This window comes from Garra rufa, chromosome 5 (assembly GCF_049309525.1).
Source record: "Garra rufa chromosome 5, GarRuf1.0, whole genome shotgun sequence".
NCBI classification, from domain to species: Eukaryota; Metazoa; Chordata; class Actinopteri; order Cypriniformes; family Cyprinidae; genus Garra; species Garra rufa.
Genome location: NC_133365.1, coordinates 40,288,252 through 40,305,889, shown reverse-complemented (window position 1 = coordinate 40,305,889; position 17,638 = coordinate 40,288,252). Strand labels below are relative to the sequence as shown.

Sequence of the window (17,638 nt, the reverse complement as noted above, 5' to 3'; positions counted from 1 at the left end):
TTCTAAATCAAAAGTTATTTACCAACAAATAAATGAGAAATACGAATTCATGTCAGTTTGATATTGAGGACATCAAAACAGTTTTATTCTGTCAGCCATTTGAAATTAAACGGAGAAGTAACAAAAAGAACAGATCAGATTTTTGCATGAGAAATGAACAGCTCTATCAGAAAAGGGATAAATGCCCAGTTTCCAGACATTAAAACCTCAAAAAGGCTGAGATGGAGGGATTCAACAATAGCAAAGTACAGAAAACTTTTTACAGATAAATAAGGAGAAAATCCAGCTTTTACATGTAAGTGATAAACAATAATTCCAAGTGGAATGAGTTTTGTTTCGTTTTAACACACCTGAAATGTGCAAGAGAATGCAAGAAGTGTTAAAACTGATGAAATTATGGCAGATAGAAAAGGAAAAAGACTTTGTGTTTAGATAGAAAATGAATGATATCAAAATATATTTAACAGTACACAGGTATAGAGCTTAAATACAAGTAAAAAAACTTGTAAAACTTTTGAAATGTCTCAAACATTTGTGACTCTGGATCACAAAACCAGTCTTAAGTAGCATGGGTAAAATACATTGTACAGGATCAAAATAATCGATTTTTCTTTTATGCCAAAAATCATTAGGATATTAAGTAAAGATATATCGAAGTATATCAAAACTTAATTTTTGATTAGTAATATGCATTGTTAAGAACTTCATATATGGACAACTTCAAAGGCTATTTTTTTCAATATTTAGATTTTTTTGCACCCTCAGATTCCAGATTTGCAAATATTGTCCTATCCTAACAAACCATACATCAATGGAAAGCATCCATTTATTAAGCATTCAGGTGATGCATATATTTTAATTAAAAAAAATTTTTTAAATTGACCCTTATGACCAGGGTCCAGGGTCACATTTGACTAAATCAAGCACAGACATAAAAAAACTGTTTATATTGAGGAATGGTGATATAGTTTTTAAAAATAAAACTGCGCAATATGATATATAGCACAAAAGTAAAAATATGACTTCCCAGTTTTACCACTAATGCACACATTACATACACATTATCTGTGCGTGTGCACCTAAACAACCAAAGATGAAATGTACAAACATCATATAAAATTTCCTCCCTTTCATGTAAAACAAAAATATTTCCCATACATATGTAAACATAAACTCATCCCACATTATTTTCTGTAGTTCCCACACAGTTCCCAGCTTTATTTCTGCACATCTCAAGTGATCAGAAATAAGATGGGTGACTCACACTAAACAACTCTGCATCAGCTTTTGTTTAATGGACTCCAAACAAACAAAAACACTTTTTTTTTAACATTTACCAATTGCATCCCAAAAACGCCTTCAAGTAAACGTGGCAATTTTTAAACACTTAAAATATATTTGACATAGATATGCTTCAAGATACCTTCATAAGTAAAAATATATATATATAAAGCAGTATAACAGCAATGCATACATTTTTTCTGCCATTAAATAAATCTATTCCTCACAGTACTTACTTACAGAGGAAGTAATAACCATATACATCCAGCAGGGGGCAGAATGGTGTTTCTACTGAGATCAGCAGGATTGGCAGTGACCTTACCTATGGATGAACCCCAATTGGCAGACTTTTTTCATGTCTAGTTTATGGAGTATGACAGCACCACAATAAAATTGCATTTTGATGCAATACTATGATTTGGAAGGATAATAATATGCGAAACATTAACCAATTGGGAATCAGCCTGGATGAGTGTTGTATGACCATCATTTAGCCCCATATAACCTCTCAATGTCCTTTATATAATGATTTTTCAGCTCTTTTCTCTTCAGTTTGAAGGCATCCGTCACCAGCCCTGTTTCTGGAGTCCAAGCCTCAGGGCTTAAACGGATCTTTTGTGGAACCTCAAACCTTTCCAGTTTACCTACGGTACCACACACACAGATAGTTTTAATAGTTTATTGACACAAAAACATAAATGCCATTTTCTCACAGTATCAAACACACAAATCTTTGTGCAGCTCAGGTTGCATATTAAAAAACACTGAAAGCATTAAGAAGTTTGTATAACAATTTGCTTACTTGTAACTGCAATCTCTTTGATTACTTTTAGTACCTCCTCCTCCATCTTGGTGTGGTTACAAAGTTCTTCCCACTCGCTCTCTATCCCGTTCTTTTTAGCCAGCTCAGTTAGTTGCTTCTGGTTGGGCACCACAAAGCTGATCAAGTAGTTCTGATCACTGATAGAAAACAGTTCAAGACTATTAGTATCTGACATGTTTATTTCACATTATGGTGTCTTGGAACCTGTGCATGACAAGTGTGGGTTGTATCAATACGCATTGTGGTTTAGGATCTGTGCTAGAAACACACAAGATTAAAGATAAGTTTTTCATATCAGTTTGTTTTAAAGCCATGTATACAGCACAATATAACAGCTGACAAAACTGTTCAAAAGATTGGGGTCGTGAGATTTGTAAAGCTTTTGAAAAAAAAAAAGTCTTATTGCTCACCAAGGCTGCATTTATTTGATCAAAAAATACTGAAATAAAAAATTGTAATATTGTGAAATATATTGTGATTAGTGCAATTTAAAACAACTGTTTTCTGTTATATGTTAAGTGTAATTTATTATAGTGACAGAAAACTGAATCCAGTCTTCCATTACTCCAGTTTTTAGTGTCACATAATCTTTTAGAAATATTTATAATATGCTATTTATTGTTCAAAACAAAGATTTTTGTTATTATGTTATTCTGCTCAACAAACCTGAATTTATTTGATCCAAAGTACAGCAAAAACAGTAAAAAATTGTAATTTTTTTGCTATTTAAAACAAATGCTTATAATTTGAATATATTTTTAAATTTTAATTATTCCTGTGACCAAAGCTAATTTTTCAGCATCATTACTCCAGTCTTCAGTGTCACATGATCCTTCAGAAATCATTCTAATGTGCTAATTTGCTGTTCAAGACATTTTAATTATCAGTATTTGAAACATGTGAGTAATTTTTTTCAGGATTTTTTGATGAATAGAAAGTTTCAAAGATCAGCATTTATTGAAATACAAAGCTTTTGTAACATTATACACTCTACTATTCAAAAGCTTGGAGTTTTTTGGGGGCAAGAAATGATAGAAATTAATACTTTTATTTAGCAAGGATGCTTTAAATTGATCTAACATGATGATAAAGACATTTCTAATGTTACAAACGGTTTCTGTTTCAGATAAATGCTGTTCTTCTGAACTTTCTATTAATCAAAAAACTTAAATTTTTACTTAGCTGTTTTTAATATAATAATAATAATAATAATAATAATAATAATAATAATAATAATAAATGTTTTTGAGCAGCAAATCAGAATATTAGAATGATTTCCAAAGGACTGTGTAACTGGAGTAATGATGCTAAAAAAATCAGCTTTGAAATCACAAGACTAAATTACATTTTAAAATATATTCAAATAGAAAAGAGTTATTTGAAATAGTTCATAATTTTACTGTTTTTGCAGTACTTTGGATCAAATAAATGCAGGCTTGGTGAGCAGAAGTAACTTAAAATTCTTACTGTTCAAAAACTTTTGACTGGTAGTGTATGTATGGCCAGTTGTCAAATAATGTTATAAAACGCATTAGTATGCATACCTACTACTATAACACTGTGACATGGTGATTTTCAGTGATAAAATTGCAAGTGTTAAGTGTTTATCCAGGTTATGGTTACAGAATATTGGGCTGTGTGTAATTGTTTTACTGTCAAGTGAGATATAAGGTTCTGGTGTACCTGCTGGCATAGACGCAGATGTTATCAATGAGGGGGCTGTTTTTCAGGGCAGCTTCTATCTTCCCCAAAGACACATATTCACCTGCCTGCAGCTTTACCAGGTCCTTCTTACGATCTGAGAACAGGAAAGCGGAGGATTGGCATGTTATGTTTGACGTAACTCAACAGCAGACGTCTCTCTGACGTAACTCCTTTCTGTTAGATGATTCAGACCTTACTCACCCACAATCTGCAAACAACCATCTGGATGAACTTCGCCGACATCTCCAGTACAAAACCAGCGCTGCCCTGCCTCGTCTACCCAGAAGTTGTCATTTTCTCCCTCCCCCTCACTCCCAAAGTATCCCATGGCAACATTTGGTCCACCAATCAAAATTTCCCCTCGTGGGTGTGGCTTGTCCTGACTGGTGTATCCACCTAATGATGAAAGAGAGAAAGGTCGGTTGAAAGTTAGGAATGTAAAGTGAACCTGAGAACCCTCAACTGCAGTTGTTGTTTGCACATGTGTGTGTATGTGTGTCTTACCCTCAGGCCAGTCTCGCAGTTTTATTTCAGAGCAAATGAGAGGAGCTCCAACTCGTCCCGTACTGTAATCAGAAACTACAAACACAAGCAAACACAAGTTTGAACATGTCTTCACAGGAATCCAGCCATTTTAACAAGCAGGTAGAACAACAAACATTGTGTAAGTGTGGGTGCACTCACATTCTGAGATAGTTCCCGCTCCACATGTCTCTGTAAGGCCATAACCCACAGCAATGGGGCAGAAACACACGTTCATAAATCTCTGTGTGGAAGCAGACAGTGGAGCCCCTCCGCTCAACATCAGTCGGACACACCCTCCCAGCAGCAAATTCACACGCTTGAAAAACAACCTGAAACACAATATCATCTCAAACATTTAATGAGGACAGAGATTCTATAGGCAAAATTTGCAATTGCAACACCAGGAAACAGACTGTTTATAGAAATTTTAAATATGTATATTGGGTGTCACACTTGCTTTGGAAAAACATACAATTGTTCCAAATGTGTTAAGACTTGTTTCAGCTGGCTGGCGCCATTTAGTGAGCTGTGGCAGTTAATATGCAAAGCATACATATTTTGCACTGTTTTCAGTGTACACAGCTATTTGTCTTACCAAAAATGCAAATAGTGACAAGACAGTGAGAGAGAGACAGAGAGACAGACAGACAGGCAGACAGATAGACAGATAGATACTAACTATTTTTGAATTTGTCAGATAATCAGTCATCAAAGCTTGGTAAATATTGGTCACATTTACTTTAGAGATTAACTTTAAATTTCACCAAGCTGATTACTCACTAAAAAAAACTCCCACAGATCATGTTTTCATGCCATTTTAAGTCTTATTTTTAACGTACGAAGTGGTTATATCTAAGTGTGTGTGTTGTTTACTTACTTTTTAAAATTAGTGTTACAATTAAATTGTTTGTTGATTCACAAACGCAGAACATGAACAAACTCAAGAACCGGAATTTATCGCATGAACCAATCACAGCTGAAAATAACCAGTCATATCCAATCATATCGTGATGGCCTCCTCTCACGTGACTTTTCCCTATTCATTCTCAATTGCCTCCCACCAAACTCACAGCACGCTTTAGGGGGTCTGTTAAAACTCAACGGGCTCAGGGGAGGTGAGAGAAATGTGGAATACCACTGTAACTTGACCTGCTGGTGTTTCTGTTGAATAATGCTTCTTTGGAAAGAGTGAGTGATTTATACACTTTTTAATGTTTTATTTTGTAATATTGACGTTGTTTGACTCCCCTGTTAGAAAGATTTTTGAATTTGAAGACCAGGGTAAACGCAACTTATTTTGTCTTCTAAGAAAAGGACCTATCTACTGTAGCCTCTGAAGGGCAGTACTAAATGAAAAAAATATAATATTTAGGCAAAACAAGAAAAAAGGACATCTCCATTCTGTTCAAAAGTTTTCACCCCTGGCTCTTAATGCATTGTGTTTCCTTCTTTCTTTCTTTCTTTTTTTTAAGATTTATTTTTGGCAATTTTTTTGCCTTTATTGAGATAGGACAGATCAGAAGTGACAGGAAACGAAGTGGGAGAGAGATGGGGGGCAGGATCGGGAAAGTTCCTCGAGTCGGGATTCGAACACGGGACGCCCAGAGCGCAACGGCGCTGTATGTCGGCGCGCTGCCCACAAGGCTATCGGCGCAGTCATTGTGTTTCCTTATAAAGAACAGCTGGCAGTTTAACTGTTCAGGACAAACAAGGGACTCATGAACAACTATCACTAAAAGAAAAAAAACTATGGATCAGTCAGGTATCAACACAGTATTAAGAATCAAGTGTATGTAAACTTTGAACAGGGTCATTTTATAAATTCAACTATTATTTTCTCTTGTGGACTATATGTAAACATCTTAATTCAGTAAACTATCTTATTCAGGTCAGTACTAAATAAACAATAACATGCATTTTGTCTTATTTTTGTTAAAATCATTAACATTTTGCAGATTCTGAAAGGGAAACTTTTAAACTCAACGATCGATCGATAGATCGATAGATCGATAGATAGATAGATAGATAGATAGATAGATAGATAGATAGATAGATAGATAGATAGATAGAAAGATAGAAAGATAGAAAGATAGAACGACAGACAGACAGACAGAGAGACAGAGAGACAGAGAGAGAGACAGAACAACAGACAGACAGACAGACAGACAGACCTAATCGGTATAACTGACTCACATGTTACACACCGGAGAATCAGCTCCTCGCGACACCTTCTGCAGCTTGAAATTGTATCCCACTTTAAACAGAGTCCTCTGAATGATGGACATCTCTCTCAATTTCCCATTAACATTCTTGCAGATACGGTCCATGATTTCCTACACACACCCCAACAGATACATACACATACTGTAAATATTGAGTAAAAAGAGGGGAACAAAAATGAAACACCTGAAGTTTTTAATTTTTAAAACTCACCGGGACTGCTGCTACCAGGGTGGGTTTCAGCACAGAGCAATCTCCCTTACCACCACTCTTTATTTTACTGGACTGCATAGACAAAAACATAGGTCAAACATGAAGATTATTATATTACAGAGGAAAAAAGTATGTGTGTATGTATGTGTGTGTTACCTGGTCCGTAAGTGTGAGTGGGGAGGAATATCCAAGCCTGCAGCCATATGATAAACAGGATATTTCTGCTGTCAGCTCCAACACATGAGCCAATGGGAGATAAGCTATATATGTGTCCTGGGACCTGTATACACAAGAGAATATAATAGTTATAATATATAATATAAAAAAATGACCCCATTCAAATACTTAATACTGATTGATTCTTAATACTGTAGTGTAACCTGAATGATTCACAGTTTACACCCCGGGCTCTTAATGCATCTTTTTTCCTTTTAGAGCATCAGTGAGCATTTGAACCTAATAGTTTCTCAGTTGTTCTAAAAATGGATCTCAGAATAGACTCATGAACAACTATCACTAAAAAAACTGTGGATCATTCAGTTATATAAAAAATAACATGCATTTTGTATGATTCCTCTTATTTTGCTAAAATAATTAACATTTAGCAGATTCTGCAAGGTGTATGCAAATTTTTGACCTCAACTGTGCTTGACCACACAGTCTCACTCCAGTTTTACACTACTGATGAATTTTGGCATAACCAGACGTGACATGATCTACGCAGGAAGTAATTTGTTTGTCCGTAGTGTATGGAAAAACATGCAAATTAGTGAACTTGTATTGGTGTTACTGTTGCTTACCCCAGGCCCGGGATCCGCTGACACTGACCAGCCATTCCTGCAATCAGATTACTATGTTGCATCTTCACTCCTTTAGGCTTCCCTGTAGATCCACTGGTATACATCACCACTGCGAGATCAGACGCAGTTGGCCTGTCATACTCTTTACTTACTGAGAAAGAGACACAAAGAGAGAGAGTGTGTGAATCAGCTTGTGAATCATTTCAATTTGGATATATAAATAATTGTTTTGCATGTTACTCACAGTTCTCTGGCTTTGCCCCGAGCTCCATTACTTCCTGCATGCTGTGCATGGCAAGAGACTGTGGGTAATCAGCATGACAAACTTCACCACTGCCTGCATAGATAACATGCTGCAACCCCGAAACTGCACTCAAAACATTCTGAGATGGAGAGAAAGAGTAATATAATGCAAACTTATAAACAGGCCATACAGATAAGCACAGTTGCACTTGCAAGTCTGTGGCTTTGTGTACCTTCAGTTTGGTCTGGAGCAGTTCTGTGCTGGTGATGAGATGAGTGGCTCCACATTGATTCAGACCATACGCTACAGCATCTTCACCCAGAGTTGCATATAGCGTTACCACTGCACACAAACAAACATACAGCTGTGCTCACAAGCTGAGATATCATTTGCAGAGCATGAAAGATTTGCATATAGTTAAAAAAAAATAAAGCTGTTTAACATAATAGACAGAACTGAAGAAAAATAAAGTTCTGTGAATATTGTATAACTTTTTTGTCTTAAGATGCACACCTAAATCACGTTTATAAAACCTAATTAAATGCCCTAATTTAGCTATTGCCTAATCCTGGCTTAACCTAAACCCTGTCTGTGAAACCAGGCCCTTGTTTATTTAACTGTGTAAAGATACAGTATATTAATGCCAGGTCAATCCTGGCAAAATGGCTTGTTTTGACATAATAGACAGAACTGAAGAAAAATTAAGTTCTGTGAATATTGTATATACACAGGGCTTAGGTTAAACCAGGATTAGGCAATAGTTAAATTAGGGCATTTAAGTAGATTTTATAAACGTGACTTAGGAAAAAACTGGTGTGCATCTTAAGACAAAAAAGACAGACATATTTTAAGATCAGTTAGTGCAAGTTTCTTTTAGTTGAAACAGCTTAGATTTACATTTTAGCCTGGGATTAGGTTTAAGCCTTGCCTGTGAAACCCGGGGGAAAAGTTATTATTATTTAACATATATTTTAGGCAAAATGTTACCAGTTGCTTTGACTGTTTTTGTACTGGTAATGAGTTCCAAACAAAGTCAAAGCACAATTAATGTAGTAAAATATTAATGTATATTTATTTATTTATTTTGCTGAAGCACATTTTATTACTCTGGAACCTCATCCTTGTGTAGGACTTTCAGGGATGGAGAATATCAAACACAGGCCATCTTACTTTGTATGGTGCTTGCAAAAAGACTTGTTTAGATATGGAAGTTGGACTTTGTCCCACCTTTAAGATGTGGGCCAGAAAAATGGGAAATATGTCGTATTTAGAAGAACTAAGATTTAAATGATCTTTTTTATTAAGATCTGGAAACAAAAAGGGTTACATCTTAGAAGATAACGGAATCAGGGCTCATGCCTCCTGTAATTACAGTGTTTATTTATGTCTTTATTTTCATTCTTGTTGCTCACCAAAAGAAGTGACTATGTATTTTGACTTAGTTGCTCATGTATGCTTTCTGTTTAGTGTTGAAGAAGCCTTCTACAATTATTGTGTAAAAACAAAAAAACTGTTAAAGCCTGTGCAAAGCAGTATTAAATATGTGTTCTGAGTTTGTCACACCACAGAAAAATGGGTTAACCACCCAGCCATATTTGAATGATAACAATTTTTTACAGGGGGACCAGTAAAACGTGATTGGGCTAGTTTTGAGTAGCAATTGGGAAGGTTTTATTCGGAAAACCTGGCAACCCTGGTCATCAAGACAGTCAGTAGTACATAGTTCACAGTCTTTCCTTTTAACGTGTTTTCAGCCATACATTTCCAACGCGTTTAGAGACAATTCTCTGAATTTCCTTAAGGTTACACAGACTTTAACTGTATTTGAGCAACACAAAGCAGAGGAAATTATGAATGAGTCAGTATTGTTAAAACAAATGGGCTGAATGAATGATTCATTAGACAAAAACAGTCACTTGTTTAATTCCAGAGCAAATTAGTGTTTTATGAATCAGTTCAGTTAGTGATCGTATAACTCACTTATAAAGACTGTCATCTCCGCCACCTACTGTGTTTAGCAATGTAACCTGTCGAAAGTCTGAGTCACTGAAAAATCCCCACCACTAATATTCATCTTATTTCCCAATGCAGAAGTAAGTTATTTCCTGTGAATGTGCAAGAGTTCTAAATTCAATTAGACGGTGAAGGTAAATAACTAATCACAAAGTGAACAAAACTAACTAATAACAAAACTACTACTAGGCTACTGCTGCTAAAATGACCAGAAAGTTGTAAACCAGAGGTTACATAAACTCAAATAGCTGTTAAATAACTTCTGAGCTGACCAAAACAAATCAAAACACATTTTGTATGATTTAGATTTAAAAGGGACATCAGATGCAAAACACTTTTACACGGTGTTCGCATATAAATGTGTCTTAGCAGTATGTGGACACAACCACCCTACAATAAAAGAAATCTATTTAATTCTTTTTTTAAACTCCAAAAAACCTAAACAGTCTGAATTATCAAGCCGTGACTCGTATTAGCATATCTCTGCCCTCAGCCAGTACACTGTCTGTCATTTTCGCCATGCTGAAGCAGCTGTAGCGACAACAATGTCTCGTAAGCAATGCAGGTGTTTTGTAGTTAGATGTAAAAGTGAACATAAGAGTCTTTATTTTCTCCTAACATCAGAGCCACTGAGGACGCAGTGGATTTGTTTTGTTTTTGATAGTAACGCGCCACTGAATACACAAAAAAAAACAGAAGAGAGAGAGGTCGGGTGAGGTGAGCAGTAGCTCATTAGCATTTAAAGAGACATGCACCAAAATGGGTTGCTGTGAACGACCACTGAGGAACTTTAACCAAAGTATGTTACGGATTTCACAAAGACCCTAAAGAATCCTACCAACTTGTGAAAAAGTGCCATCTGATGTCCACTTTAAACGTGTTTAGATTAAAATTAGTGCGTTTGTATTACATGGAAAGTTGCGTCTGAAGCAGGTCTGTGCTGTGATCATCCATTCTGCCCGTGTCTCACAGAAGATGGCAATGGTATTACGTGGCTGTTGGCCCAAAGCTGCCAGACCACTGCCAAAAGATTCCACTGTTTGGCTGACCTCTTCATAGGTCATCCAGCTGTAGTCCCCCAGAACCAACTACAAACAAAAACATGCAAGTTTCTATATCAACTGTCACTAATATTTAGACTGTTTTCAGACTGAACTGATGAAACAGAATGGACTGAATCAGTAAATGAATTTACCTTCTTGAAGATTTTCCCATTGGGTTGTTTTTCTTCTTCTTCACTAATGACTTCTCTGGTGCCCAGACAGGATGCCTGACTGAATTTCTTGACAGCATGTACAAAAAGTTTGTCCAGCGTGTCCACGCCCTCAAAGTCCTGCGTGACGAGAGCATCTGCGCATTCTACCGCCCGATACGGCCCTTCTGGATGTCCACTTATACTCCGCGCTCTCTCACACTGGGGCAACATGACCTGCACAAGACATACACAAACCAACATACAGTTGAAGTTGAAAGTTTACATACACCTTGCAGAATCTGCAAAATGTTAATTATTTTACGAAAATAAGAGGGATTATACAAAATGCATTTTATTTTTAATTTAGTACTGACCTAAATAAGATATTTCACATAAAATATGTTTACATATAGTCCACAAGATAAAATAATAGTTGAATTTATAAAAATGACCCCGTTCAAAAGTTCCAACAATGACTGTATGATTTTAAGGTCTATCTTTTCACACTGAGGACAAGTGAGGGACTCATATGCAACTATTACAGAAGGTTTTAAATGCTCCAGAAGGAAACATGATGCATTAAAAGCTGGGGGGTGAAAACTTTTTGAATTTGAAGATCAGGGTAAATTTAATTTATTTTGTCTTCTGGGAAACAAGCAAGTATCTTCTGTAGCTTCCTAAGGACAGTACTAAATGAAAAAACATATATTTAGGAAAAATAAGAAAAATGTACACATCTTCATTCTGTTCAAAAGTTACACATCATTTTTCTTTATGCAGCATCAGTGAATGTTTGAACCCTCTGTGATAGCTGCATATGCGTCCCCCAGTTTAGAGCCCTGCATTTGAGCTTCGGGCTAATTTTCACGTCATAACTTAGAGAAAAAAAAAAGAAAAAAAAAAGTTTAATGAGATTTAATGCGTGCGGTCCGGAAGCGCCAGTGATGCCTAACTCGCGCATAGCAGAGTATGAGCGGAGCGCGGAGTGGAGTGGTGTGATTTTGAATGGAGGAAGGAGCGGATTTTTTAAAAGTCGGAGCGTCATGGTTTTCACTCTCTCCAAGAGCGCTCCACCACCGCTCCATCATGAGTACAATTCATGCCAATGGTCCGTAACAGGGGCGCCGCTCGCAATTTTGGGCCCTATGACAAAATATGAGTTTGGGCCCCCCCTACCACACCAAAGCAGATCTCTGGGGGCCCCTAAAGGGCATGGGCCCTTAGAATCGTCCTAACTTACCCCCCCTTAGCGGCGCCCCTGGTCCGTAATATAACTGCACATTAAGCAGGAAATCATATGTTATACATGTTTAGCTAGCTTGATAGAGATGGATCACATAATGTGATCTGTAGGTAAAATAACTGACGAAAACGTATTATTTTCATTACAAACTTTGCACTGGATAAAGCAGCAATACTCTTTTAATGCTGACAATTATTAGCTGTGGTCGGAACAAATATTGCACACTAGTGTTTGAAACTCTCCTGTTATTTTATTTTATGAACAGGACTGTTACATTTCAAACATACTGAATTTTTTTGACGCGGAGCGGTGTTTCTGATATCAGTGAGCGAGGAGTGGAGCTGGAGTGGAGCGATTATTAAATGCAAGGAGCACATACTCTGCGCAGCACAGAGATTTCCAGCCACGTGGTAAAGTTGTGTTTTTGAAGTTTTCTATATTATTATTTATTCTTTATATATTTGTTCATTATTCGTTACCTTTACCACTGCGACTTTGTATGTTCCGGTGTTATGCCAAATTCTGACCCCCGCCAGATTACTACCCCCCTAGTATTGGTAGGTTTAGGGTTCGGTGTGGGGGAGGGGATAGGATTAGGGGAGGGGTTAGGATTAGGCAATCAGGTAGCGATTTCAACGAGAGGGGGTAATAATTTGGCAGGGGTCGAAAATGGGCACAACACTTGTTTTGCGCAGCAGAGCTGCCTGCCCTGTTCGAAATGCCTTTGTTCTGAGATGGTGATAATAAACTTTAAATCTAACAATGTGATATATTGATGTTTGTTTTATATCTGTGGATTGCATTGTAGACTAGTCAAGTGTTGATTTGATATATAGGTCAAATTGAGTAAACTCACTGTGGACCACATAACGCTTGGATATCGATGTCACTTAAAAAACTAAAACTTAGATTTAAAAAACAAACAAACAAACAAAAAACTCCAAACATTTCTCTAAATTGTTCTGATAAAAAAAACGAAACGAAAAAACAAACTTTCTATTAAATACAAATCTGGTCTATTTTAATGGCTGTAACAGTATAAGGTGTTTGGCGGAAAAAAAAGATGGGCTTCGGGTCGGACTCGGGCCAAAAATTTTGATAAGCTGTCGGACAAGGGCCGGGCTACAGCCTGTGTGTCTTGGGCCAGGGCCGGGCTAGGGCTTAGATTTAAGGCCCGTGCAGGGCTCTACCTCAGTTGTCCTCAGTGTGAAAAGATGGATCTCAAAATCATACAGTCATTGCTGGAAAAATTATGAAAAACCAAAGAATTTGTAGGACCTTAAAGAATTTTCTGAAGAACAGCGGGCAGTTTAACTGTTCAGGACAAACAAGGGACTCATGAACAACTATCGATAAAAAAACAACTGTGGAACATTCAGGTAACAACACAGTATTAAGAATCAAGTGTATGTAAACTTTTGAACAGGGTCATTTTTAAAAATTCAATTATTATCTCTTTTATGAGGTCTTTTATGTGAAATATCGTATTCAGGTCAGTACCAAATAAAAAAATAACATGCATTTTGTATGATACCTCTTATATTGTTAAAATAATTAACATTTTGCAGATTCTGCAAAGGTGTATGTAAACTTTTGACCTCAACTTCTCTATGAATCAACTTACAAGAGTTTTGAAATAGTAATGACACATGATCGAAATATTCAATACTCTCTTTGTATCATACACTCAGAATAAAACCCCTCTGGGAGACTCAGAACAAGACAGCAAACAGGCATCCAATACACATGACCGATAAGATGTGCTTATCAAATGTAGATAGAGCAGAGGGGGAAAAGAGGAAGAGTAATTGATTTAGACGTGCGTGTGATTGAATGGCTGATTTAGGAACTACTTCACCACTAACGTTTAAGAAACCCAGAGGAAACATCAAGAAACATCCGTGTTTGTGGTCAACCAGAGACAGTGAACCAACAGACTAAATATTTATTTTGTGCAACACACACATGCACCCACACATAAGACATAAGATCAAACTGAAGTGGATGTGTAGGCTGTTTTCCTGGAATAATTATCAAGGCTATTTTTTGTTACATTGTGCACTAATAGAGCAGGCTTCTGGCTTTCAGATGTTAACCTTATAGCTAAGACTGAAAAAACACCAAAACCAGTTTCAGAAGCATCACTTGCATGATATGCCGGCTGCAAAAAAAAAAACAGATCGTATCAACATACACAAACACACATGCTGCAGCAGCTTAAGTTTCAGCAGCACTATGCAGGGAGAGCACTGTTTCCAAACTGATGACTTCACAGTTTGGAAGGATTTGAACGCCGTGTTCAGGAAGTCAGATGACCCTCTTAAACATCTGGAAAAACTGTCCAACTGTCAAACAAACATATTTTATCTGGCATGATACGTAGCCCTCATGCATATCTTGCAATAAATTGATCAAAAGGGAAAGTAAAGATTTGTAACATCTTTACAAATGTATATTTCAAATAAACTATTTTTCTAAACTTTCTATTCATCTTGAAAAGCAATCAGTTTTTACAAAATAATATTGAGAAGCGGTATTATTCATAATGAGCACCAAAACCAATTATATCTGGCAGAAATACAACTATATGAAAATCTGGAATCTAAGGCTGAAAAAAAATCAAAATGAAATTTTTAGCAATGCATATTACTAATCAAAAATTAAGTTTTGAAATATTTACAATAGGAAATTTACAAAGTATCTTCATGGAACATGATCTTTACTTAATATCCTAATGATTTTTGGCATAAAAGAAAAATCAATAATTTTGACCCATACAGTGTATTTTTGGCTATTGCTACAAATATACCTGTGCTACTTAAAGACTGGTTTAGTGGTCCAGGGTCACATATTTTTAAATAAATATTTAAAATATAATGGTAAAACAATAGGGTTTCACTCATTAGCATTAATTAGTTAACACGAACTAACAATAAACATGACACAGCAAATATTTACCTGAATGTTCATTTTAACATGTAAACATCTTTAAAATCAAAAGTTGCTTCTGTTTACATTAGTTATTGCACTGTGAATTAATGTAAAACAACATATTAATGTAACATTAACAGTAATAAATACTGTAAAAATATATATATATTCGTCACCTTAGAATTAAAAGGTTCTATCTGACATCTTGTTAAAATTGAGTTAGTCACATATTCTTATTTGGTGACAACTTATTTACATTATATGTTTCTTTTGTAAACGTACATTTTGGGCCTTTTTTTAGAGAACAAAAATGGTTCCATCTACAGAAGTCTATGGAACGCAAAAACTTTGAAGCTCTATATCTCAAAAGTGCTCAGAATGCAGATAAAACCTTATAATTCTAAGGTGACGACATATTGCTCAGTGTTAGTTCATGTTATACATAGTATATTTATAAAGGAAGCTATTAAGCTTTATAAATCAAAAATGAAAACACAATTTATATTTCTTTGAGCTGATCAAAAAGGGTTAAAGCTAAAAAAAATATATATCGTAACATACAACATTTAGTCCAATCTGAAAAAAGATATTGTTAACACTCTACAAAAAAGGTTCATTATAGTTACTACTTGAGTTAACATGAACTAACAATAAACATGACACATCTACAGCAAAAATTTATCTGAATGTTCATTTTAACATTTAAACATCTTTAAAATCAAATGTTGCTTCTGTTTACATTAGTTATTGCACTAATGGAGAACAACTCTATTTTTAACATTAACAGTAATAAATGCTGTAAAAATATATATATATATATCACCTTAGAATTATAAGGTTCTATCTGACATTTTGTTAAAATTGAGTTAGTCACATATTCTTATTTGGTGACAACTTATTTACATTATATGATGTTTCTTTTGAAAATTGTAAAATTGTGGGCTTTTTTTTAGAGAACAAAAATGGTTCCATCTACAGAAGTCTATGGAACGCAAAAACTTTGAAGCTCTATATCTCAAAAGTGCTCAGAATGCAGATAAAACCTTATAATTCTAAGGTGACGATATATTGCTCAGTGTTAGTTCATGTTATACATAGTATATTTATAAAGGAAGCTATTAGGCTTTATAAATCAAAAGTAAAAACATATTACTTTATATTTCATTTGAACTAATCAAAAAGGGTTAAAGCTAAAAAAAAAAAATTAGTCCAATCTGAAAAAAGATATTAACACTTTACAAAAAGGTTCATTAGTTACTACTTGAGTTAACATGAACTAAAAATGAACAACACTTCTACAGCATTTATTAATCTTATTGTTAATTCCAGCATTTATTGATGCATTATTAAAATCAAATGTTGTGTTTGTTAACATTAGTTAATGTACTGTGAATTAACATGAACTAACAATGAACTGTGTTTTCATTACCTAACATTAACAAAGATGAATAAATACTGTAATAAATGTATGGCTCATTGTTTGTTCATGTTAGTGAATACATTAACTAACACTAACTAATGGAACCGTATTGCAAGAAATTCAACAACAACAAAAAAAATGTCCCATTAAATCAAACCATTAAAAAGAAGTATGACCACAATGAACCACATATTCATATAAATTCTCACACACCCCCAAAAAAATCTTTATCTACATTAATATCTATAATTGTGTTTACATGAGAGTAAACACATCTCAACATATCAAAAACATCCCCACTGCAGACTGACAGTACAACATACTGTAAACAACGTCATTCAGTCAAACCTGAAACCTGAGACAAAAGAATCAGAAGTGTACAGGAAGCTGAAATCCTACCTACAAATAAACACTGTGCACAGCAGTTCTTCTTTTCCAGACGGCCAACTGCAACAGGAGGTTTGGGCTTCCCTTTTCTCACTCTCTCTCCGTCTCGGTCTCTGGCTCTCTTGGCTGATTGGACGCCTTTTGTACAGTCACAGTTCCAGTGAACCTCACTGAGAGCCCACTCGCCGATCTCAGCCAATCAGAAGACAGTTCTGAGGAGGAAGTTCTGAGGTTACGTCTGAGTTTTTAGAGGGAATATTAAGGAGGTGTTTCCTTTATACACATATAGTCTTGACAAACAGTTTTTCCTTTAGCTCACTTACACAATCAGACGTCAGAAGCACTTTCACAAGCTTTAAAGAACACGTAGTTCTATTAGTCAAACACCCACTCGGCTGATGCACGATTACTGTTGAGTGAATAGCATTCCAAGAAAATGTGAATAATCACTGAGGACTAGTTGTGGGTCATTGGTCACGGATCACACAGCTGCCAACTGAGAAAAGGTCTGACCTGGAAAAGTGCCTTAGGTGTAGCGGTTCATTCACTTTGACCACTTAAATATATGACTGACTAACAGTTCTCACCATGCCTACCACAAGCCACTTACTTCAGCTCTGTAAATGACGGTTTATTTGC

The 17,638-nt window shown here is 35.7% G+C and overlaps 1 protein-coding gene across 2 annotated transcripts; it reads right to left on the bottom strand.

Annotated features, from left to right (window-relative positions):
• Positions 1-73: 73 nt before the first annotated feature.
• acsl4b (acyl-CoA synthetase long chain family member 4b) lies at positions 74-17,126 on the bottom strand. Of its 2 annotated transcripts, none has more exons than XM_073840363.1 (15): positions 17,012-17,126; positions 11,019-11,252; positions 10,734-10,911; positions 8,043-8,152; positions 7,811-7,949; positions 7,567-7,717; positions 6,923-7,046; positions 6,767-6,838; positions 6,527-6,666; positions 4,493-4,662; positions 4,313-4,387; positions 4,010-4,204; positions 3,788-3,902; positions 2,084-2,241; positions 74-1,925 (listed from the first exon to the last, which is right to left on the bottom strand). In XM_073840363.1, the coding sequence occupies exons 2-15, from the start codon at positions 11,247-11,249 to the stop codon at positions 1,768-1,770; spliced, it is 2,016 nt and encodes a 671-aa protein (XP_073696464.1). In that variant the 5' UTR covers positions 11,250-11,252; positions 17,012-17,126; the 3' UTR covers positions 74-1,767. The 2 variants fall into 2 exon arrangements, with proteins under 2 accessions (XP_073696464.1, XP_073696465.1); XM_073840364.1 differs by having other exon boundaries at positions 17,016-17,095.
• Positions 17,127-17,638: the final 512 nt, after the last annotated feature.

Bases quoted from the DNA above. Each gene is read 5' to 3' on its own strand.
- acsl4b (XM_073840363.1), bottom strand. From the start codon at position 11,249: ATGTTGCCCCAGTGTGAGAGAGCGCGGAGTATAAGTGGACATCCAGAA. The intron at 7,718-7,810 runs GTGAGTAACATG...TCTCTTTCTCAG, and splicing joins CGGGGCAAAGCCAGAGAACT to TAAGTAAAGAGTATGACAGG. The intron at 7,047-7,566 runs GTAAGCAACAGT...TTGTGTATACAG, and splicing joins CAGCGGATCCCGGGCCTGGG to GTCCCAGGACACATATATAG.